This window comes from Palaemon carinicauda, chromosome 13 (assembly GCF_036898095.1).
Source record: "Palaemon carinicauda isolate YSFRI2023 chromosome 13, ASM3689809v2, whole genome shotgun sequence".
Lineage (NCBI taxonomy): Eukaryota > Metazoa > Arthropoda > Malacostraca > Decapoda > Palaemonidae > Palaemon > Palaemon carinicauda.
Genome location: NC_090737.1, coordinates 30,554,430 through 30,578,319, shown reverse-complemented (window position 1 = coordinate 30,578,319; position 23,890 = coordinate 30,554,430). Strand labels below are relative to the sequence as shown.

The 23,890-nt window shown below is 39.9% G+C and overlaps 1 protein-coding gene across 1 annotated transcript in view; it reads right to left on the bottom strand.

Moving 5' to 3' along the window:
- LOC137652254 (uncharacterized) overlaps nt 1–19,994 on the bottom strand; it is a 77,652-nt gene extending 57,658 nt beyond the window's left edge. The window contains exons 1-4 of the mRNA XM_068385514.1: nt 19,860–19,994; nt 8,307–8,414; nt 594–1,106; nt 298–429 (exon numbers count right to left, since the gene is read on the bottom strand). Of these exons, the coding sequence (XP_068241615.1) occupies nt 298–429; nt 594–1,106; nt 8,307–8,414; nt 19,860–19,875 (769 nt within the window). The 5' untranslated portion in view covers nt 19,876–19,994. The remainder of the gene's footprint in view (nt 1–297; nt 430–593; nt 1,107–8,306; nt 8,415–19,859) is intronic.
- Between the last annotated feature and the right edge of the window lie 3,896 nt (nt 19,995–23,890).

The following is a 23,890-nucleotide window of genomic DNA, read 5'->3' as shown; positions in this document are numbered from 1 at the left end:
AATAACACTGGAATAGCAATAATTGTCCAGCAGAGTAGTTGTACAAAAGGCCAGAATACATATTAGAAACTGAATTCTGTCCTCACACATCCTTTGGAAACTGCGAGACGAATTACCATAACACAACATTTCACTGCCACAAAGGTACAGTATTCTGTTCACAAAGTGAATTGACCATTCATGGCTTTCTTCCATAAAACAGGTTTTTCCTTCATCAATGTGTACAGAATACCCGATACCATCGTATTTTCTAATGAATAAATGAAAAAAGGGAATAAAGCTAATGATATCACTCACCTCCTCCCATTCCTCCACCTCCTAATCCTCCCTTGGCAATGTTCTTGTCTGCCCCACAATCGAAGCACTGGGAACGGGAAGCAAAATTATCAAAGCCACAGGATCCACAAGACCAGTCTCCAGGTTTCTTGACTGAAAAATAAGAGGTAATTACTAAAACATACAGATTTAACCACAGCACCATATAATAAATCTAAGACAAAGCAGCTGACATTATCAACAGTTCAATATAAACAGACTCAAAAGCATTACTATTCCAAACGTATATTGCGTTAACTAATAAAAACCCAACTTACTGCTAGAACGGTCTTTTCCACCTCCACCCATGCCCCCACCTCCGCCGCCTCTTTCTCGATTGGGCTTTCTCCATCCTCCATCATCATTTCTATTATTATCATCATCATCATCATTATTCTGCTTCCATGAGTCATTGTTGAAGCTGTCTCTTCGATTTCCTCTGTCTCTGCTTTGATTTCTTCCACCTCCGTCTCTATCCCTTCCACCACCGTCCCTATCTCTTCCACCGCCATCCCTGTCTCTTCCGCCCCCTCTTCCTCCTCCTCTGCCGCCTCCCCTTCCTCCACCATCCCTGTCTCCCCGATCTCTACTTCCTCCCCTTCCTCTGTTGTCCCTTCCTCCACCTCTACTATTGCGACGGTTCCATCCTCCACCGCCTCCATCATCTTCATCCTCCTTGGTGGAACCCATATCAGTATCTCCAAAACCCCATCCTGAAAAGTCTCCCATAGTACCCATCGATGAAAAGTCAAATCCCTGGTCCATATTTTGGAGGTCTTCAATCAAAGAACCTGTAAGAGAAGAAAAGGACTCATGAACTGGCAAATGCTGAAATCTTTACAACTACTGTAAGCAAAAGTAAATCTGTATTGTAGCTAAAGCTCTAAACACGAGGGCTTCCTTTGCAATAACTATTTTCATAAAATTCTGTCTTATGCTTAACTATCTGAAACAAAAATATTTATTTCTATTCTCCAAGAAGAGAGATGATGGATTCATCTATAAATACTGTACCTCAGAAATTATAAAGTAGTGCATGATAAACCTTGCTCCAATCAAGCTGTTAATAGGGCAATTACTGTATTTCCCATGTCATAAGACGCTACAAGTGGTTAGACGCACCCTATATTTAGCTAAGCAATTTTAGGAAAAAGAAAAAAAAAATTGAGGATTTTACTAACTATCACAGCAGCAATTCCTAGCGGCAATTCTAGTATGATTTTTCATGTCACAGTAAATTTTCATATATTGGGTGCATCACGAAATGATAGGTAAATATTAATTAGCTGTTAACCCAAATTTTATTAGACATTCATATAAAAGAGACTAAACCAGTAGTAGTTGTTACTATCATAACAATGTTTTCAAGTGTTTGTTTATATAAAAGCAGTGCTGCCAATTATTCCTGATCAAATTTCAGCAGAGAAGTAAAATTCCAGACATATTCCCCAAATTATTCATGTATAAATTTTCATACCAAGATAAATATTAATTCAATCAAAAAAAATTTCAATAAATTTCACAGGATGAAATATTCTTTTCTTTTTGTTTGACTAGGTCTAGTTAGTTAACAGCTAATTTGGTAACACTGCATTCAACTTGCAGATGTTTTTTTCAAGTTTCTGTTCAGTAACAAATAACTTATTTCGGAATACATGCAACAAAGTCATTATCAAAATATTGCTTTATTACAAAACATGAGAAAATAGATACTGTATATATTTCATAAAACAATACTAGGATACCACTATTTGGTATGTTTGCATGTAGATGACCTTGGCAAGTTTATCAGCTGACCATCAAAACTAAAACAAATATCTTCTTACTATTACTTCTCATGATATAGGAAATATGACAACCTTATAACAGTTTGTATTTTTCCTAACATACATACCCAAATTCTTTACTATAGGAGATATTCTACCGCGAGATGGAAAATACGGAAGAAAACCTTAACAAGGTTGTTAACGACCGGCCGGTAGTTATCCACCTGTTAGTGGTGGGGGACTGCTGATTGGTAGCTACTGAATACCTTCAACCTGATTCTAGCTAGGACTATTTTTAGGGGGCATGACGGAGGGAAGATTTGTGTAAAGAATTCGGGTTTGTACGTTAGGAAAAATACAAACTGTTTAAGTTTGTCATTTGCTCCTACACTTGATACAAACCCTCATTCTTTACTATAGGAGACTTAGTCTTGAGGCCAGAGTGGTCGAGGAGTTCCCTATTCCTAGGGAAGATAGTCCTCAGACTAGACTCTTTTGACGAAAAAATCTCCCATTAAACTTTTCTTTGTAGATCACCATAATCTTAGCACGACTGAAAGTTTGTAATTACGTGGAAACAAATGTTTCAGGATGAAGAGGGTCAGGAACATTCGACTCGGACCCTTTCATACTTGGGATTCCCCCGACCTTGTAAAGGAGAACCCTCGTGACTACGAATATAACTTATAACCTGTAAGAGGAGTCAGATGAGTTTCATACCTTATTTCCATTGGCGAGTCCAGCTGAAACTGGAAACAGACTAGGATAACCAAATGGGAGGGAGAAAGAAGCGCAGAAGATAGATGGATGTCCTGCTAAAAACCAAATGTAACACAGAATCCTGGACCAATGACTACTGTCCCCTGAAAGGTCGTAAGGTACCTACAGCACCTGCTGACCTGCCACAATAGGCCTTATAGAAACGGTGTTTAGAGACCTGTGTGTCACATCAGTTAAATAGTGAGTGGTGAATGTAGATTGGCGTTTCCAGACTCGAGCTCTTAAGACTTGTAGTTTTGTAGAAGCGCAGGCAAGGTGCGAAGTAGGTGCCGCCGGACAGAGTTGACGGGAGGTAGGCGAATTCCGGAACTCCCGAGGGTTCCGAAACAGAAGGGACCCGAGGTAAAACTGTGCCCGCGTGGAACTGGTTCCACACTTCCTCCGAAGGAGAACCAGGAAGTCTAAGGCCAGGCCATACCGCTCGTACGTGATCACGAATGGAAGCGATAATAGTCATTCCCGGCGGCAAAAAACATTGTCCCAGTGGGAGGGGCAATGGTGCCGGTCTTCCTTGACTTCCTCTCGGAGGATGGAGCCAAGGAAGAGTCTGAAGGGAGAGATCGAGAGGCCGAAGAAGAGGCACGAGGCTCCTTACCTTACCTTTCGACGGCAAACCTGGAGGTAACAAATTCTTTTTGGATTTCTTCTTCCTCTTCATGAACTTTTCCCACTGAGAGGGTGACCATTCTCTACATACTTGGCAGGGGGAGCCTTCAGAACACCTATGACCTCTGCACGAAGGGCATAGGGAATGAGGATCCACCTCTGGTGGTGACATAAATGTGCTACATGATTTCGGGGGAACCCCGGGACCCTTCCTCATAATAAAGGACATTACATCTAACAAATAAAAAAAAAAAAGTTAATCAAAAACACAATAAAGAAAGGCTAGTCTGCCAGTCAAACAAAAGCAGGAGCAGCGGTGTTATCACTGCGACGGCTAGAATTTGATTGAAGGTATTCAGTAGCTACCGACCGGCAGTCCCCCACCACGAACATGTGGATAAGTACCGGCCCGGTCGTTAACGACCTTGTTAAGGTTTTCTGCCGTATTTTCCAGCTCGCGCTAGAATATCTCCTATAGTAAAGAATGAGGGTTTGTATCAAGTGTAGGAACAAAATTACATTTGTTTTACTGTACTGTATAGTATAAACAAGGACCATACATTTATAAATAAAAATAAAAGCAAAGTATAAAAGAAATATCCAAGAAAATAAATTTCTCATTTGCTCCCTCCATGGATAGATGATATGAAACTATAATTACTTTAATTAAAAACCTTATAGTAGATGCAATAATATGACAAATTCGGAGTTAATTTGTATTTTTCCTAACAATACAAACCTTACCTATCTATTAGGGATATTACTTTCGGCGAAGCTGAAAGGACGAGCCATTAAAATTTAGCGAGGGTTAACTACCCATCCCGGTAGTTAGCAGGGGTAGGAGGGGATAGCTCGTACCCCCTACCACTCACACACCTCTGAGGTCACTTTGCTTGGAGGTAGGACTTCAAGGGGGATAGGTTTGGCATGAAGTTTGTATAACCAGTTAAAAGGTTTGTACTGTTAAAAAAATACAAATTATCTCCGAATTTGTCATCTGTTCCGTAACTGGAATACAAACCTATGCTATTTATTAGGGGTGACTTGCCCATTAGGAGGGTGGATGTCCCTGACAATCTGGCTTGTGGCTCTACCTGGGGGCTCCTTATCTGAGTAGGTTGGTAGCAAAAATAAGGAGTCCCTACCACCTCGCTAAACCTTGCTATGCAAGGTTTGCGGCCTACACAAGCTGTGTGTTGAGATAACCAGTGTAACTTTCAAAGTAAAAGCTATTCGGAGTCTTTGTAGGAAAAACTGTTGTAACCACAACTTTCCCAATACCACCTCGCCAGGCTATGGGGACACAACAGTATTGACACAATACTAGGTACGCAATAGAGCATGATTTACTTGCAGAGGTTTTAGGTCAGCTTGTGCAGAGAACCCAGACTGCTGCTTTCCCCAAGAGAGGGGAGGATGAAGAAAAGAATAAGAGCCAGTCATACCTTCTAATTCTTGTAGACTAAAACCAGATAACAGTGTCCTCAATCTTCTGCTACTCGTCCAATAGAGAGCTTGAGGTATTAGACCAGCTATTGTGCAGCCACCACAGGGCCGATAGAAAACTTATTGAGCCTCCTGTGGGTCACGTCTTGCAGGTAACGGGCTGTGAAAGTTGTTTGACGTTTCCACACCCCAGCCTGTAGAACCTGCATAACGGAGTAGTTTCTTTTGAAGGCCAGGTACGTATCTACGCTGACATCGTGGGCTCTGGGACAACGTGATGGAGGAGGATCTGGATTCAGTGCATGGTCTATGACTCTACAAATCCAAGCAGAAATAGTGTTCTAGGTGATCCTCCTCTTGTTCCTCCCCGCGCTGACAAAAAGTGCAGGCACTCGGGGGGTGGACTGCTGCTGTTCTCTTAAAGTAGTCTCAAACTCATCACTGGGCAAAGTAAGAGATGATCTGGGTTGTCAGTTACTGAGCGGAGACTCGTTATCCAGAAGTCAAATCTAGGATGTGCTACCACTGGATTCCAAGTCTGGCAGCAAACTGAACGTTACCTCTCCCCCTTCCCCTTGAATGGGCGACGTTGTACGAGAGACCAATGAAATTCGCTGACTTGTTTGGCCAAAGCTAGGGCGAATAGGAACACCTTCCAAGTCAGGCGGCGATCTGTTGCCTGGCGTAATGGTTCAGTTTGAGGGTGAGGCTCGAGGCTGAGCAACAGCCCTTTACTGCCAAAACTGAAAGGCGCATTTCTTCACACAAATACACGAAGAACTCCACTATTGCTGGAATAGTGGCATTTGAGTGGAGAGATAACGCTTCCACGACACCAACCACAGAAGACATTCCACTTTGCCTAGTAGACCGCAGCTGATGATTTCTGCAGGTATCCAGACATCTTGTTTGTAACTTGTTGCAAAAATCCTCTTTGAGTGAGAAGACGCTGGATAGTCCCCCGGGTGTGAAATCGTAGCAAAGCTACAGCTTTGTGGTAGATGTTGACATGTGGTTGTCTGAGTAGATTGTGTTGTAGGGGGAGTTCTCTAGGAAGCTCCACCAGGAGCTGCAGAAGGTCAAGGAACCATTCCACATGATGCCATAGCAGAGCTATGAGGGGCATTGAGAGATTGACTTATGTTCTGGTGTTGAGTACCCTCCTCATCAGACAGAACAGGGGGAAGGTGTAAACGTCGATCTTGTCCCACCGTTGTTGGAATGCATCTAGCCAGAGAGCCTTGGGGTCTGGGACTGGGAAGCAGTACAGCGGGAGCCAGAAGTTCAAGGCCGTTGCGAAGAGATACGCCGTTGGAGAACCCCACAAAGTCAGGACTTTGTTGGATACTATATGACCCAGACTACTCGGTTCACTATCTGAGATGCTCTGCTCAGATTGTCAGCAAGCACATTCCTTTTGCCTGGAATGAAGCGTGCTGATAGTGGTATCGAGTGGATCTCGGCCCATCTCAGTATCTCTACTGCTAAACAGGATAAGGGGCTGGAAAAAAAGTACCTCATTGCTTAAGGTAAGCCACTACCGTGGTGTTTTCATTTATCACCACCACTGAGTGGCGCGCCAGGAACTGATGGAACTGTTGAAGGATCAGAAAGACGGCCTTCATCTCCAAGAGACTTATGTGGAGGTATTTTTCTGACTCTGACCAAAGGCCTGAGTTTGTGTGGTGCAACATATGGGGCCCCCAGCCTTCTTTTGAAGCGTCTGAAAACAGCATCAAGTCCGGGGAGGACGAGAAGAACTACACCCCTTCGCAGATCCTTGTCTCCCACCCACCACTCGGGGCCCTTCCGTTCCACTGGACCCATTGCGAGTAGTGTCCAGGGAATTGAAAGGCTTGATTCCATCTGGACTTGAGCCACCACTGGAGGGATCGAATCCAGTGGCGGCCGTTTCTAACTAGATGGGCCAAGGATCATAGCCACTTCTTGGCAGGGAGTTGTTCTCATCTGAGAATAGGTCATGCGACTTTTCTCAGCCTCATTATCCTGTCGTCTGGTGGGAAGGCTTTGTGGAGATTGGTGTCTATGACTATACCTAGGTATACCAGTCTTTGAGTGGGAAGCAGGGAGGATTCACAAGGTTTACCTTGATCCACAGATCTTGGCAAAGCCTCAGAAGTTTGTCTCTGTGTTGAAGAAGGGTTGCCAACGAGGCTACTAGGATCAGCCAGTTGTCCAGAAAAAGGAGGAGACGGATGCTGATGACACTAGGGCGAACACACTGGTGAAGACTTGGGGTGTTGTGGAAAGACCGAAGCACAGCACCCTTAACTTGTATTTCCTGTTGTCTAGACTGAATCTTAGGTATTTCCCTGAAGACCGATGGATTGGGATCTGTAAGTACGCATCCTTGAAGTCCAGTGTGCACAAAGTCCTGTGGTCCTACCACTTCTCTAACCGTGTCTGCCAACTCCATGCTCAACAGAGTTTGCTTGACAAACTTGTTCAGAGTTGAGAGGTTGATGACTGAGCTCCAGCCTCCAGATGCCTTTTTCACAAGAAAGAGTCAACTGAAGAAGCCTGGGGAGTCGTTGGAATAGAAGTAGTGGTTTGTGTCAAGAAAACTTTAATGGTTTGTGGCTATGAAATAAATATTTCATACACTTTATTGTTATTAGACACTAAATTTTGAAAAACCCTGTGCCCTCCAAAAATGTCTTAATCTGTTATTATTCCTTTCCAGGTATTGACAGCAGCCCCCAACACTGAGTAAGGAGTGTAAGGGAAGTTTATTCTTCAGAGTACTGTATGTACAGTATATAGAAAAGAGTGAGTACTTCCGTCCCTGGAATCCAATGTATCGCAAAACATTATGAATGTGGATTATTGCCTGTTATCAGTGTGTAGTAGTCTGTGATGCTGCTCTGTATTCATATCATCTTCTCTTTTAACTAGAAATAAGCTACTGTGTTGTTATATGAGTGTGTGAAGATGATAGGGTGGACAGATCAATGCCATCTACACTACTGTTATAACTGAAGGTCTGCAATGACTCATGAATGCCTTCATCGTCAGACTGATAGGGGTCAACTTGGAAGAGATTGGGATGACTGGGAATTCTGCCGATTGGAGATCTGAAACTCCTGCTGATTGGAGATCTGAGACTGCTGCTGAAAAAAAAAGTTTATGGTGACTAAGTTTGGGATGGTTCTGGTACCCTCGCCAGAGGGCGTGCAGGTGTTGCACCTGGCTACTCAATCTGCGGTTGCCGCAAGTTTTGAATTTCTGCTGGGACGTCAGAGACTAAAGCTATATTTATATAACCATTGGGTAAGTCTAGTTTAAAAATAAACCGACGAAAACAATAAAGGAAAGAACATTACCATACATGACACACCAAAGAGTACCAAAAGCTAACAATGTTTTACTCACTTTTTGCTCTAGGTTTCGATTCACGAGGGGGCCCCTCAGCATCATCATCGTCACGACGAACACCCGACAGAAGGGCTCCAATACCAGAATTCTTGCGCATTGTGTTTTCTGAAAAGAAAAAAATATTCAAAATAAAAACCGATACTGTAAACCACAACTACTGATCCCCTTTCTACAGCAATTACCATAAAGACTACTGTTATGAGTTGGACTCTTGATGGTGAAGATAAAATAAAAATTTTTAAAAGTACTGTAATTTGAATTTTCATAACTATACAAAACCCAGTCCTTTGATAAGGAGATTATTTCACAGCGAACTGGAGAGTCACTACAACTGTTTAACAATTGCACAAATAGTCCTACTTTCCTGAGCATGTGATTTCAAAATCGTTAACCTACCTGCAACCAGAGCCTGCCCCTAAGTCGGTCTTTCGTTCACCGTTCCTAGCCATGGCACAAAATATCTTATATTGCACAGTTTTACATTGAAAGATGCTGTAAAGTCTGTGGTGTATTCTAGAATGAAAGATCCTAATTTGAAACGTTACAGTGTTAACTCCATGAGCCCTAATTTGGATACAGTGACTTCAAAATAAAAATGTTTACTTAAATGTCATTTCTAATTAGTACGTCATTCGTAAATCATTCTGCCGCAGATTAAAAAACAGAATAAAGAAAATGGGGGTTGGGGCCGAGCTCCACATTGAACAATAGATCATGCATGTTTTAAGGAAACGAGTTTGGGGCAGAGCCTCGAGCCTCCACCTTAAAATTTTCAGGTCACAATAACATCCAACCATGAAGCCGAAGACTCAGTTGGCCAAAATTCTCACATGGTGGGTTACATGCCAATAGCTTTGTTATAGATTAGGAATGAGAATATGGGGATGTGGATTTGGTCTTCGAGCCTCCTCATTATTTTACATTAGATACGTATTTTCAGACACTACAAAATTAAAATTTGAAGTATGTTCCAAGTGCGTAGAATGTTCAGACATTCAGAGCATTCATTTCAATATCAAAATGCACTGCAGATGCAGTGCATACTGTATTTGATAATTCATGCATATATAAATGTGTTATGTTCATGTAATGGTTGTATTATACATAACGTTGAGAAAATCAAGAGAACAAATTTTTTACTATAATTACATCAATCAAAATAAGATATGAAAAAATTTGTATTTTCCATAACCATACACAACCAAGTCTTTTTGGTAGGGAATATGTTTTAAAAGTGGGCCAGACAAGCCAATGAATCTTTTTACCGAGCAGTTAACCTCTTACGATGGGTTACACGGGTGTCCCAAAATTCTATTAAATCCCCCCTAGACATAAACAAAGTCGGAATAGCCACGATAGATTAGTTAACCTGAGGAGGTTATATTCGTCTACTGTAGAAAATGGGATTTTCCAGAATAAAAGAAAGAGCGGTTGCATGCGAGTTGTTGGTGGCGAATATACGAACGTTTTCTGACGTGCCTTTGCCTTATTTGTGTATATTACATAATGCCTGACATAAAATTTCAGACAGTGATGATTCATATCATCCAGAGGATGATATGGAGGATTCAGAGTGAAGATTATGCGTCAATGTAAAGTGATATCCTTGAAAGTGATAACGAAACTATCATATCTTTAGGTGGTGGACGGTCACGTGTACTATATATATATATATATATATATATATATATATATATATATATATATATATATATATATATATATATATATATATATCTTCCTCAAAAAAGCTTTGCTTCAGTGAGGGAAAGTTGTTGTTATTATAATGGTTATCATTGATATATATATATATATATATATATATATATATATATATATATATATATATATATATATATATATATATATATATATATATATATATATATGTACAGTATGTATGTATGTACCTGTATGTATGTACAGTATGTTTGTTTGTTACGTATGTGTGTATGTACGTACATACTGTACCTGTATGTATGTATGCATATATGTATGTATACATACACATACAAAAATACATACATACACCTTTTTTTCTCGGAGATTAGGGATTTTTAGGCGATACTCTGTCAACAAAAACGAGTGTAGAAGTATACCTGTGGTCACTTGGAAAATACTTCGGGTAATCAACTTTTTCGCACAGAAAATGCACACACATATACAAATATACATATATACACACATACATATATATATATATATATATATATATATATATATATATACATTTATACGGTAGATTTACACATACATTTACATACCAAACATATATATGCATACACAGCTGCACATAAGTATATACATGCACATGTATGTGCACTTATACATATATACTGTACATGCATACGGACGGACACACGCACACACACACTTATACTAGTAGATAAATACAGTAGTTATATTTGATAATTGGCTCATTTCTGGTGTGTTTACGCGTGACGGAAAAAAGTCAGAATGCTTATATTGACGCTCCGGTGACAAGACGTGCAGAAGAGATTATGCTACAGGCAGGAGGAGGGGCATGGAGCCGCACATCCTTACCTGTCATAGTCTCTTCACTTATGACCTGTCAGCTATAGACTAAGTGGAGTGGTTGAGGAGTAAAGTATAATCTGAAGGACTCAATTTTGTATAGCAAAGAAAAATAAAAATGAAAAGTTGTGACTTGTTCCTATGCAACAAAAAACAAACCATTGTTCTTGAGCACAGAAACACTTAGGGGATCGTAAGACCCCTTGAACTGAACTGGCAAGTTGTTTTTCTTCCATGGAAATATCAGTCAACCTGGTCACATATGGAAGCAAAGATGACCCCAGCGGCCTCCTTTCTGTATATCAATAGGCAGATAGAACCTGGCCTGTCCAAAAACATTGGTACGTGGTCAAAAGAGGGATCCCTTTCCCCAAAAGGGGATCTCAGTCAGGGAAAATATATCTAACATATGATGACCAAGGGGTTGGTCAGCTAGCAGAGCTGGACGTAAGCCAATACAATGGTGCTGTTGCAACAGCCCACTACTATAGATACTCCCTCAATGTCCTTGGAACCTTAGATGATTAGAAAGGCTGCTAGTCCAAGGTCATTGAAGAGTACATGAATTTTCTTCTGACCACACCGCTGAGACGACCCTGTTGTTCAGGCGTGCGCCCCTCCCCACTTTCGATGCATCGAGCCCGGTTGCATGTCAGAAGGTGAAGAGTTGAGGGGGACTTCCTTGTGACAGTTCCTTGTTAACCAATAGGTAAGATTGACCCAAGCCTCTGTACCGTTAACACGAGGAGGGATGGTGATCCCTGGAGACTAACTAGTGATTTTTCAAACAGTACTTGAAGACATCTATGGCGAAGGCGCTCGCTTGAAGAACGAACTCTAGTGAGGAAAGGTGGCTGAGAAGATTTTACCCGCACCATAGTTGTGGTTTAACAAAAGAAACGCTAATTCCTTAAGTTTGCCAATGTGATTGTCTAGACTGATCGAATCTCCCTTTTACCAACATGCTCAAGTGCTTCAACTCCGGCATGGGTGAGAGATTTGACTTTTCCTCGTTTATCACAATCCCCAGATAATGACAAAAGTCAAACTAGATCCAGTACCTATTGCCACACAAAAGAGGCAACGATCGACCTTTCGAGTGATACATCTAGTCATATTCATTGTTAGTGGACCTATGAAGAGTACCTAGTTTCGAGCCCAGAGATCTGAATGGGACACCAAACCATAAAGGGAGAAGGCAGGTACTGATAATGGACCGATACACAAGTGCTTAAAGTAAGCGCCCTTCGAACGTTTGTCATTCCAACATTCCTCGTACCTCTATCAACAAGACCAGGGTTTTTGTACATGTCGGAAGAACTGACAAGTACTCAATCAACAAAAGAAAAGGGTGTGGGGGAGGTCTGAAATGGGTAATAACTGTCCAGAAGGAATCATGATATCCAAGGCTTGGCCCTATGCCTCTGCTAGTCTACCTAAAGGCACGACCAGCAAATCCCATAAACTTGGATGTAATATATAAAAAAAAGGAGGGGGGTGAAAGCTTGAACGCTGAAAAGCATACCCCTTTTCTGACGTACCACTGCTACCATGGAATAGATTGGGTAACTTGAAACAGCTGCATGTCCCAGTTCCTTCCAAGAAGTTGCAGGCTGTCCTGCTAGGATGTAGGTTAGGCCAGGATGCATTTTTCTACCAAACACCACTCTTAAGAGTTCCAAAGTGACAAACCTACCTCTTTAAAGTAACTTCTTTGGGAATATGATGCCCTAAGGATGGCCAGGACACTTAAGGCACCGAAGTGCTACTCGGTGACCAAGGCCCCTCACGAGGACGGATGCCTGGTAGCCGACGTATATGCGCATAGCTATCAGTCAGAAATACTGACCCAGGATTGTTCACCTCTAATGGCTGCCTTAGGAGCAGCCAAATTCCGAGCACCCTCTTACCCAGCCCATGAAGAGGGTACACAACAGGCTGCTCCAGCGAATCATTCCCCCAAGGTTATGATGGTTTTGTCCCAAGGAGAGAACTGACCCCATAATTGGGGATTGATTGATTGATTGATTTAAAGTTTTCAGGCATCCTGACATCCATAATTGGGGAATGAAGGCAGCAATACTGGGGAAGAGATCCATGGAGCTGAACAGAGCAGACACAGGAGGAACTGATCACTGCCCCAGAAATGTGCCTTGGTCTCAGCATTTTCCCCAGTATCACCCTGCTACTAAGGTAGAGGGGGGAGCAGAGTCACAGCCCAGGTGGGATATGTCAGTGTGTCATGACACAGGATCATGGCCCTGATCACATCTTTAGCCTGGAGATGAAACACGGAGTTGACAAGTTCATCCCTGAACCGTGGCCTGAGGCTCAAGGTCACTCCTATGTTTCCGTACAAAACACAAGGTTGACCACCAGGGAAGCCAGGGATGCAGAAGGCAAAGGCTCAGGGCCTTGATCCGGAGTTACGATCTGGCCCAATCCATTGGCTGTCTATCCCGTTTGATTGCCAAAGTAACCAGGAACAAAAGCCTCGGTTCCAGGGAGTTGAAACATCAAGCCAACATTAGTCAACCTAGCCAAAAGGGTGACTGGGGGACCAAGCAGAGGCTCAAGGCCAGGACACTGGGTGACACCTTCAAGACTCAGCCCCACGGCTTGTGGCCTGGCCTATCTCGGCAGCTAAGCGAGACAGGTGTTGCAACCTCTCTGTTTCCGACCCCGATGCGCGGTGACAGAGCCATGATCCTATGCCACAGCTTCGAGCCTTGGGCCGTAAAACCAGTCCCGCTTGGCTACCAGTGTATCCGGAGACCAAAGGCCAGTCTCGGTGAGGCAGAAGGCTAAAGGACCTGGGGGACCGAAACACACGACTCCCTACGGGGTTTTACAATATATTTGTTACCTTGCCTTGAGTGAAGCCAGTTAGGAAACAAACACAGGGTAAGCTTACAGAAAACTATACTCTACAGAGACAGGCATCTGCTCTGTTGTAAATGATATGCTACAAATGATGGATGAAAAAAAATGTGGTATCTTAATTTGGCTCGATCTCAGTGCAGCTTTTGATACAGTGGTACATGAACTGCTACTAAATGAACCCTTAAACAGAGGGGTACCCCAGGGGAGTGTACTTGGCCCAATCTTATTCTGCATCTATACTATTCATCTATCGAAAATACTACAAAGGCATGGTATGAAGTTTTAAACTATTTGCAGATGGCGCACAATTTTACTTCTCCATAAATGTTATAGATGACACTACTGGAACTCTAAACCGAATCCTTGATAGTGTTAGAGAATGGATGACATTTAAACAACTGAAATTAAATGAGAACAAAACTGAATTCATGGTGGTGGGCAAGAGAAACAATGCGAGACACTTAGGTGATATTCAAATGAACATAAATGACTCAGTGCCGTTATCTAGTAAAGTTGGAGATTTAGGTGTATTTCTTGACTGCTACCTATCTCTAAATGCCCAAATAAATAATGTAATAAAAACTGCTGGTTATCATCTACGAAATATTGCCATTATAAAAAGTACCTAGACGAAAATTCTGTAAAGAAACTTGTGATAAACTGTGTTATTACCAGGATTGACTATTGCAACTTTATCTATTACAATTTACAAAAAGTGCAACTTAAGAAATTACAAAACATAATAAACAGAGAAGCAAGACAGATAAAAGGCATCCCACCTAGAGAAAGGATACCCCTATACTAATTGATTTACACTGCCTGCTGATTACAGCGAGGATTGAATTTAAAATATGTACAATAACCCACCAAGTTATCAGAACAGGGCGTCCAAAATACTTGAGAATTGCTACATACTGTGCAGCCAACAAATCGTGTCGACACGAGAATAGTTACAGATGGCTTCAAACTGTTGAAACCTAGATATATGGCTCGTATTTTCAATGTTTCATTACTATTACAGTACAGTAATTGGTTTGGATTACATTAACTTTTTTAATCATACAATTAGACTGGTACTCAGTATACTGTATCTTAAAGGATTTTGAACGTAATTGAACACGATATGTAGCGCAAACCCACAACTTTTCAGTTGTCAATCAGCCCCATTCATAACAAAAAAACTACGAATTTCTGCCAAAAACCATTATCAAAACACCTATACTTACACCACACTCATTTTTAAGTCTTAAAATACACTGATAAAATTGAAAAATTTACCGGGAGGTTTAGGTTAGGTAGAGCTCTTGTGTAGGGGATTTACCGTACTCCGGCCACAGCTACGAACGACTAGAAAATGAAGAATTTTTATTTTCTAAGCATGTAGGAGGCCCGTGCGTCAATATACAAAAGTCTCCATAAAAACTAATAAATTACAGTAATACCACACATACTTATGCCATCACCTGGAATCTTGCACATTGTGGGAGGACCAAATTTTCAACCATAAAAATTGTGTAGTGTGAAGGTGGGTGGGTTACCGATTTTTTGTCCTTCAAAATACTCACCCACTCAGCTAGGCTAATACACGTAGCGCAATTTGTACCGCTTGACTGAACAAAGGAGCAATAAAATAATGTTTATTTGCGAGCATATCCACAATTCTGGTAGATACTATAAAATATGGTTAATGGAGTTTGGGATTCTCATTTTTGGGGGGGCAAGCAGCAGGCCTGGTAACCCAACATCACACATACCAATCATTTTATCATAAATTTTGTGAAATTTCCTTTTTAAAGAACAAATTATAATAGGGGTGTATGATAACAGCCACCTGCATGAATGATGACGACAATGACCCATAACACCACGGTAAACTAAGAATACAGCAGCGCAAGGGGAGGTCGCAGAATTTGTTAGGCCCCATCCGTTAGATAAGTAGTTAAGGACACAGCTTGTAGGTTAGGTGGGGAAGTATCGGTTAGGTTACGTTCCTGTGAAGAGGTTTTGGAGAACAACGGGCCCAGTTTTTTGTAGTACAGCAGCAATGCCTTTTGAAAGACTAAAAAATGAGAAGAACATTCCCATTTTTAATGCAACAGGGAGAACCTGGCTGCTAATATGTAAAGTAATTTTATGATAAAGCAACCTGTTTCGGGGTGTATGTATGATAACGGCCACCTGTATGTATGATGGTGGCCGACTATGGAATATGGCAGTGTAAGGGGGGTGTAAGCCCCCTGTCAGGTAAGTAGGTAAGGACACGGCTTGCAGATTAGGTTAGGTGGGGGAAATTTAGGTTTGTTGATGTCCATTTTCTATGCACAAGGGAGGAACTGGCTGCTCATATACAAAGGCTACCCGGTTTCTCCAACTTTTAATCCCAACTTCTAATTCACTAAGTTAAAACAAAAGAGGGTATTTTTGTAGTGAATTACATGGCAATGTAACCTAGGAAAAAAACTACTGTTTCTTATAGAAAAAATTACGATCTCTTAAAAAATGACACTCGTTTCCGTCGCAAATGAATAGTTTCAGAAATATATATACATCTGTATCCTACAATAATGGGGGACCCCCAGTGGGAACTCGGGGCTTTGGGTGGAGAAAACATACTGGGGAAACGAAATATAATTGTTTTCCTATAGTAAATAACGTGAATTAAGCGAATTTGATGTTCATTTCAATCGGAAACAAACAGATCAACCAATTCGGATAACTTTGAAATGCACAGTGTCACTTTTCTTACGAACGAACGATAACATTAGCAACGTTACCAATAATATACAGTGTTACCAACGTTGACGTATGGTACACAGAGTTACCAACGGCACGTTGACATTACTAAAGATAGTAATGATAGATATTTCCATATATTAAATAATTTCTCCATATAAGTTTTACTCAATATATAAAAAGTACAAAAAGGGCACAGAACCTAACAAACCCACCTAACCTAGCCTAGTAGTATGACAGGTCACAAAATAACATTTGATCTACATCGGACGTTGGCAGCACTGGTTACTGTATTTTTTCATGACACAATCTATGTAATGGCGCCTCCAAAATTTATCCAGATATACTGTTTTGTATTTTCCTCCGGTTATTATAATTTCAAGAAGGTAATGTATAGAGAAGAAAATGCTTGTTTTACGTTTATATATCGATTCCCCAGTATGTTTTCCCCACCCAAAACCCCGAGTTCCCACTGGGGGTCCCCCATTATTGGAGGATATAGATGTATATATACAGTATAAAGTCCTTTCAATACACGTCATCAAACTTCTGGTCCGCCATCTTGGAGGGCAAACAAAGACGCATTCAGTGAATAGCTATGGTTGAACTGTTGAATATTTAGCCATCTCATCACATTCACATTCACATTCACACAATGCCCAGTTTTTGCGCTATTCCTGGCTGTGGGAATCGAGGACAAAGAGTTGACAAGAGTTTCTACCGCATACCGGCAGTTATTCAGAATCAGGACAAAGGTACAGAGGAATTATCCAAGCGCAGACGTGACTTGTGGTTGACCAGAATATCACGGGCTGATCTACGTGAATCCTCACTACCCTACGCACGTATTTGTTCTGATCATTTCATATCAGGTCAGTGTCGGCTAGGCCCTAAAAGTATTATTATTCCTGTGTAAACATGCTATATCCAATTGCATGGGTGACTTCACAAGTATAATCGTCAGTTCAGTGTGTAGTGTGTGTGGGGGAGGGGCATCTCAATTTTTAAACATCAAAAGGGGCATCTCAGATTTACAAAACAAAAATTAAAAGTGCCCATATTGGCTATATTAACAAAGGCTACTTACCTAGGTCTCTATTTCGTCAAGGTGCTCATGCCTATATATAATTAAGTGTATATTTATGTTTATTTTAATTTGTGTATTAAATTGTGCAGACATAAAGGCCTATGTGATGAATAAACATTGATTATAAATAATATCAATAATAATAATAATAATAATAACATCTGGAAGCTGGTTTAACCTGAAGGGGTCTTCTGCTTATATATGAAACGTCGAAAAATAATTAAACTTGCGCACTTAATTGCAAGGAGGCAAAACGATCATCCAAGAGCATTACAATAGAGTCTGTCCATCATATGTTTATATGTTTATAAGAAATTATAGCATTTGTAACCAAACACAAACACAATGGTTAGGTATGAACTGATAAAGTTTGACATTATAATGCAAACTTTTACATACATTTTGACAATCAAGAATTATAATACACAAGGTTAGGCTAAATGATTAATATTAGCTTTATAATTATAAACACACTCTTCATTGGCCCAGTGTTTATCTAATTTTGTACTTAAAAGCATTAAATGAAAAAACAACAAATTCTGGAAGCAGATTATTCAATGGAAATGTATGCCCACTCATGTTTTGCCTTCTAAGTTTAAAAAGCATCTGAATTGCATGTGCCATAAGTTGAATGAATTCTGCATCTGGTGTGGATCTAGGCCATCAATTAGATAGAGTTTCTGCTTGTAAAAACGCTTATCATCACCCGACAATTGTTTGACAAAGTCGCTCTCATTGTCCATATTCGTTGTAGCAGCCGCGATGTTTTCGTTTTGTATGTCCTCCAGCATGGCCGCCGGCGATTCCCAGTGACGTCAATGAAAGGACTCTATTTCTGAAACTATTAATTTGCGACGGGAACGAGTGTCATTTTCGGAGAGCGTAATTTTTTATATTAGAAACAGTAGTTTTTTTCCTAGGTTACATTGCCATGTAATTCACTACAATGAAACCCAAAAGAAAATTAATTTCTGGTCCAACAAAACTGCACAAGTCACAAGAGTAAACATTGGCCTCACTTTACATTGTGGTCATAAAAATTATAATTGGGTATGCTTTGAACATAAAAAGTGATATATGTATGATAGAAGCCACCTGTATGTACAATGACGGCCGATGTGACGGTCTGAACGATCCCCCGGTCTCAGAATTCTCCTTGATAATCTGCGCATGCGCGAACATTACCGTTTGCCAGTGCATACAAGGTTGATGTTTTATTTTCCTGTAATGTTAGCATGCGCAGCTCAACATTACCGCTTGCCAGTACATACGAGCTTCATGTTTTATTTTCATGCGAGCGAAGCGAGCTAATGGCGGAAAAGAACCATTATACAATGTCGAGGAGAATTCTGAGACCGGGGGATCGTTCAGACCGTCACACCGACCAAGAGTTGCAAGAAGGTGTTTGCCCCCTTTAGGAAAGTAGCTATGGACACGGATTGTAGTTAAGTGGGGAAAAATAGGTTAGTTAATGTCCATTTTCTATGCACGAGAGGAACTGGCCGCTATTATATAGAGGCTCCCATAACATTACATACCAAATACTTTACTAGTCCTCCGCAAGTGAGGGGTTACAGGCTAAGATAATCCCAGACCAACATCAATGCATTCCTCTTAGATCAACAAGAGTTAACAAAACACCATGCAACGCACCTTAAACTAGATGCATGTTAACTCACTAAACGATACCAAGTCAAATTAAGTATTCAGAGGCCGCCACGGGAGCCGATCCACTGATTAGCAAAAGGACATTGCATCATAAGTTAGTGTGGAGGGTATAGAAGATTTGATGTTTGTGACATCACATGCGTCAACATTCAATTGAGGTAATTTCTTACTACCTGCTAATGGGGCCGTTTTAATGTGGTAACTACCGGTAATGGGTTCTGGTCATTATATGAGTTATGCAAAATCCTAAACTATAGTTGTATTACTCATTAAATATATTCTATTGGGGGAAATTTAAAAATGCTACCATGCATTCTCCGTAGTACCTGATAAGCAAAGGTACCATTTAATAACAATGCACTACCATAGGGTACTCTATCCTACGCCATGTCTCTTCTACCTTTGTATTACAACGCTAAATATCTATAACTCCTTTTCCATTATCACTTCCGCATTCCGGCGTAATGTGGCAAAACACAAAGACGACCAAGACGTAAATAGTTACATCAAGGCCAAACAACCAAACAGCGAGGGAGCCGCCATTACAATCTATGAACATTCGCCGAAGCTTTAATACGCTACACACCATTTGATTCATTATTCCTCAATTACAGCCACATAAATTAAGAGAAATGGAATCTTACCATGGTCTTCATCCATATTTGAAATGTAGTTAATCACCACTTGTGTTGAAGAACTGAAATCGGCGTTTATTTATGGGATAGCGTCCAAAAGCGTCTGCCGCCCAATACTTTAACGTTGTGCAGGGTTACCAGATTATTTCATCTGGATTATCGTACATGAACCTTAACATTATCGTTTTTTAAACCAAAATTATCGTACACACTTTGAACAAGATTATTAAGGAGTAACATATATAGCTTATTTCAAGGTATTCTAGTATAATTGCTTAATCAAACACACACACATACATTGTATATACCCAAGGTATGTATCGTACATCGTACCGGCCCCAAAATAATCGTACATGTACGATAATTATCGTACGAATGGCAACCCTGACGTTGTGATCCGACGGTGTGAAGCTATCTACGAAAATCGTCAGATGCTTAGCTATCGAACGTTGAGTTTATGAAGCTAGCAAACATTTCTTCTTGGTATTAGGATCATTTAAGCAGGAAAATCAAAGAAAAATCAAAGAAAAATCATCAGTTTGGAAATAAATAGAATGTTTACTACTGTTGATTATACATATAAATCTCTTAGATTGTATTACTTGGAAGTAGAATACTACAAACTGTTATTTCTAACTAAACTATCTTTATATCAACACTTTGTGTGGCTATGGTAACTTAAAATGAATTGCTGTTTGCAATTACAAAGGCATTCTAATATAAGCAGTATTCACCTTGGAAATAAATAAACTAATTTAGTTGCTAATATTCCTCATGATGATATACATATAAATGTCTTAAAATGTGTTAATTGGGACTAGAACACTACAAAATGGGACTTCTCATTGGGGTATTTTAATACTAACAATGTGTAGTTATAGTAACTTAAAACGAATTGCTGTTTTTAATGACAAAGACAGTCTGGTATAATATATATATATATATATATATATATATATATATATATATATATATATATATATATATATATATACATACATATATATATATATATATATATATATATATATATATATATATATATATATATATATATATATATATATATTGTGTGCCAAGAATATCGATATTGTATACTTGATAACTTTGATTATATGTATTACACAACTCGGTAAAAGTCGATGACAACTGAGTGTGTGTGAAAATAAAAGAGGTTCCCTCAGATCAACTTTGGCGAAGAAACTGACAAAAAAGAAATAAACAATTAACAACTACAGTATAGCGTATTATTTCATTGTTTATTTCGTGTGTATTTGTGTAATTCGATTAAGACAACACGTCAAACTGCTGTTCCACTGTTATACTTGACTTTGACCCGTTTATAATTACATATATTTTTTCTAATAGAAAGAAAAATACATGTATTTAAAGTACAAAGCAAGATGAACAACAAATATCCAAATAGGTGTAATTTTTCAAATTTATCAGCTTTAGTGTGTATATGGCTAATAGATGTTTGGTTTCTTCAGATATATTACGTAGTCATAGCTAATGTGAACATATTTTTTTTTTCTATAAAATAAAGCAGAGTAACCGAATCTTTTCAATTATTATTTAAACCCTAAAACTGCGTCTATGAATCATCATCTTCATCATCATCACCTCCTACGCCTATTAACTCAAAGGGCCTCGACAGTTAGATTTCGCCAGTCGTCTTAACCTTGAGTTTTTGATTAAAATATACCTCTCCATTCATCGTCTCCCACGTCACGTTTCATAGTCCTCGGGCATGTAGACCTGGGCCTTCCAACTCTTCTAGTGCCCTGTGGAGCCCAGTTGAAAGTTTGGTGAACTAATCTCTCTTGGGGAGTGCAAAGATCACGTACAAACCATCTCCATCTACCCCTCACCATGATCTCATCCACATACGAAACTTGAGTAATCTCTCTTATAATTTAATGTCTAATCCTGCCCTGCCATCTAACTCCCAATATACTTCTGAGTTATTTGTCCTCAAAATCTACTGTATAAAATCTGTTGGATATTTTTTTCATATATTTTTTTTATTGTCATACCACGACCCATGTCCACAAAGTAAAACACCGATCTCACTAAACTGATATATAGCCTGAATTTTATATGTAATTTCAGTTGATTTGATTTCCAAATTTTATTCAACCTAGCCATTGTCTGGTTGGATTTTTTCAATCTTTCATTAAACTCCAATTCTAAAGACCCCACGTGGAAGATCATAGTCCCTAGATATTCAAATGATTCCCCCTACATTATTCCTTTCTCCTTCCAATGATATTTCATCTTTCATTGCATATTCCGTTCTCATCATTTCTGTCTTTCTTCTATTTACTTTGCGTCCAACTTCTTTTTTGTCTGCATCTTCTCCCACTTTTATGTGGGGTCGATGTTTCTGGCCAGCGTTCTCCACATAAAAGTGGGAAAAGTCCAACCTCATGTGATATTTCATGCATTCTGGTAAGCAAGCTTTGTAAGTTCTGTGGCGTTTTGCTAACAAACATAGCGTCATTAGCATACTCTGGGTCCGCTAATTTCTTGTTACTAATCCAGTCCAATCCTTCTTCACCATCCCCAACTGTTATATGCATTACAAAGTCCACGATGAGGAAAACAATATAGGTGACAACACATTCCCTTGGAATACTCAGCTGTTCACTGGAAATTAATTTGACAGGGCTCCATTAACATTAACTTTGCACTTGCTATGCTCATAAACAGACTTAATCAAATTTACGTATTTAAATGGAACTTTATAATAATGCAGGGCTCTCCACCAAATTGGCCGGTGCACACTATCAAAGGCTTTTTCATAGTCCACAGATGCCATCAAAAGGGGATTTCTATATTCTACACATTACTGTACAACATGTCTTAAAATGAAAATTTGGTCAGTAAAACGTTTATGAATATGCCCTAAAATTGATAAAAATTTCTCATAGATAAACCAGCTTACAAAGACTAGGAAACCTGTTGTGCCACACTGGGTTTGTCTAAAACTACCATAATTTTTCTTAATAACAACCATTACTTTTATCACCATTCTTCTTCTTCTTCTTCTTCTTCTTCTTCTTCTTCTTCTTCTTCTTCTTCTTCTTCTTCTTCTTCTTTTCCCACTTTTATGTGGGGTCGATGTATCTGACCAGCTTTTTCCATCTACCTCTGTCCCACACTTCATCACCGGTTAATCCCTTTGATTGAAGGTCATCCTTGATACAGTCCATCCACCTTCGCTTTGGTCTTCCTCTCCTTCTCGTTCCCTGTACCCCCATTTCCATCACTCTCCTCCCAATATACTGTTCATCTCTTCTCATAATATGACCATACCACCTCAGTCTACTTTCTTGGATCTTATCATAAAAAGAGATGAAGAGTATATTGGGGGGAGGGTGATGGAAATGGAGGTACAGGGAACGAGAAGGAGAGGGAGACCAAAGCGAAGGTGGATGGACTGTCAAAGGGAGTAACCATTATCGTTTACGGAAAGAAAGACTCTTGTTCCTGAATTAGCAAGCCTAGTTAATCACGGAACAAATTTGTCATTTTCTTAGCTTGTTTACTTGCATGTTTTCTCTGTTATCACAAACAAGCGTTTAAAGATAACAGTTTCTCGGCCTCAAGACTGTATAACAAGCTCTCACTGAACATTCGAAAGACTGAAGATATTAAGGCTTACAAGAAGAAACTGAAGACTTTCTTGTTCTCAAAGTGCTTTGATAATGTGGTTTGACAATAAAAAAAAGTAAGACATGCATGATACGCGTGTAAATGATAAACTAATTTTGTAGGTCCTGAAGTGCGTAGGGTTCTCCCATGTGATAGGATCAGGAAAGCAGCCCCCGAAGTAAAGCAAGTAAGTATCCTTTCTAAAAATATAAAGTTATTGAAAACTGAATTCTACTTGATAACCAAAATTCTAAGAGCAATTGAATATTCTTATGGCTATATTGATATGCTCTGTAGTCTCTCTCTCTCTCTCTCTCTCTCTCTCTCTCTCTCTCTCTCTCTCTCTCTCTCTCTCTCTCTCTCTCTCTCTCTCTCTCTCTCTC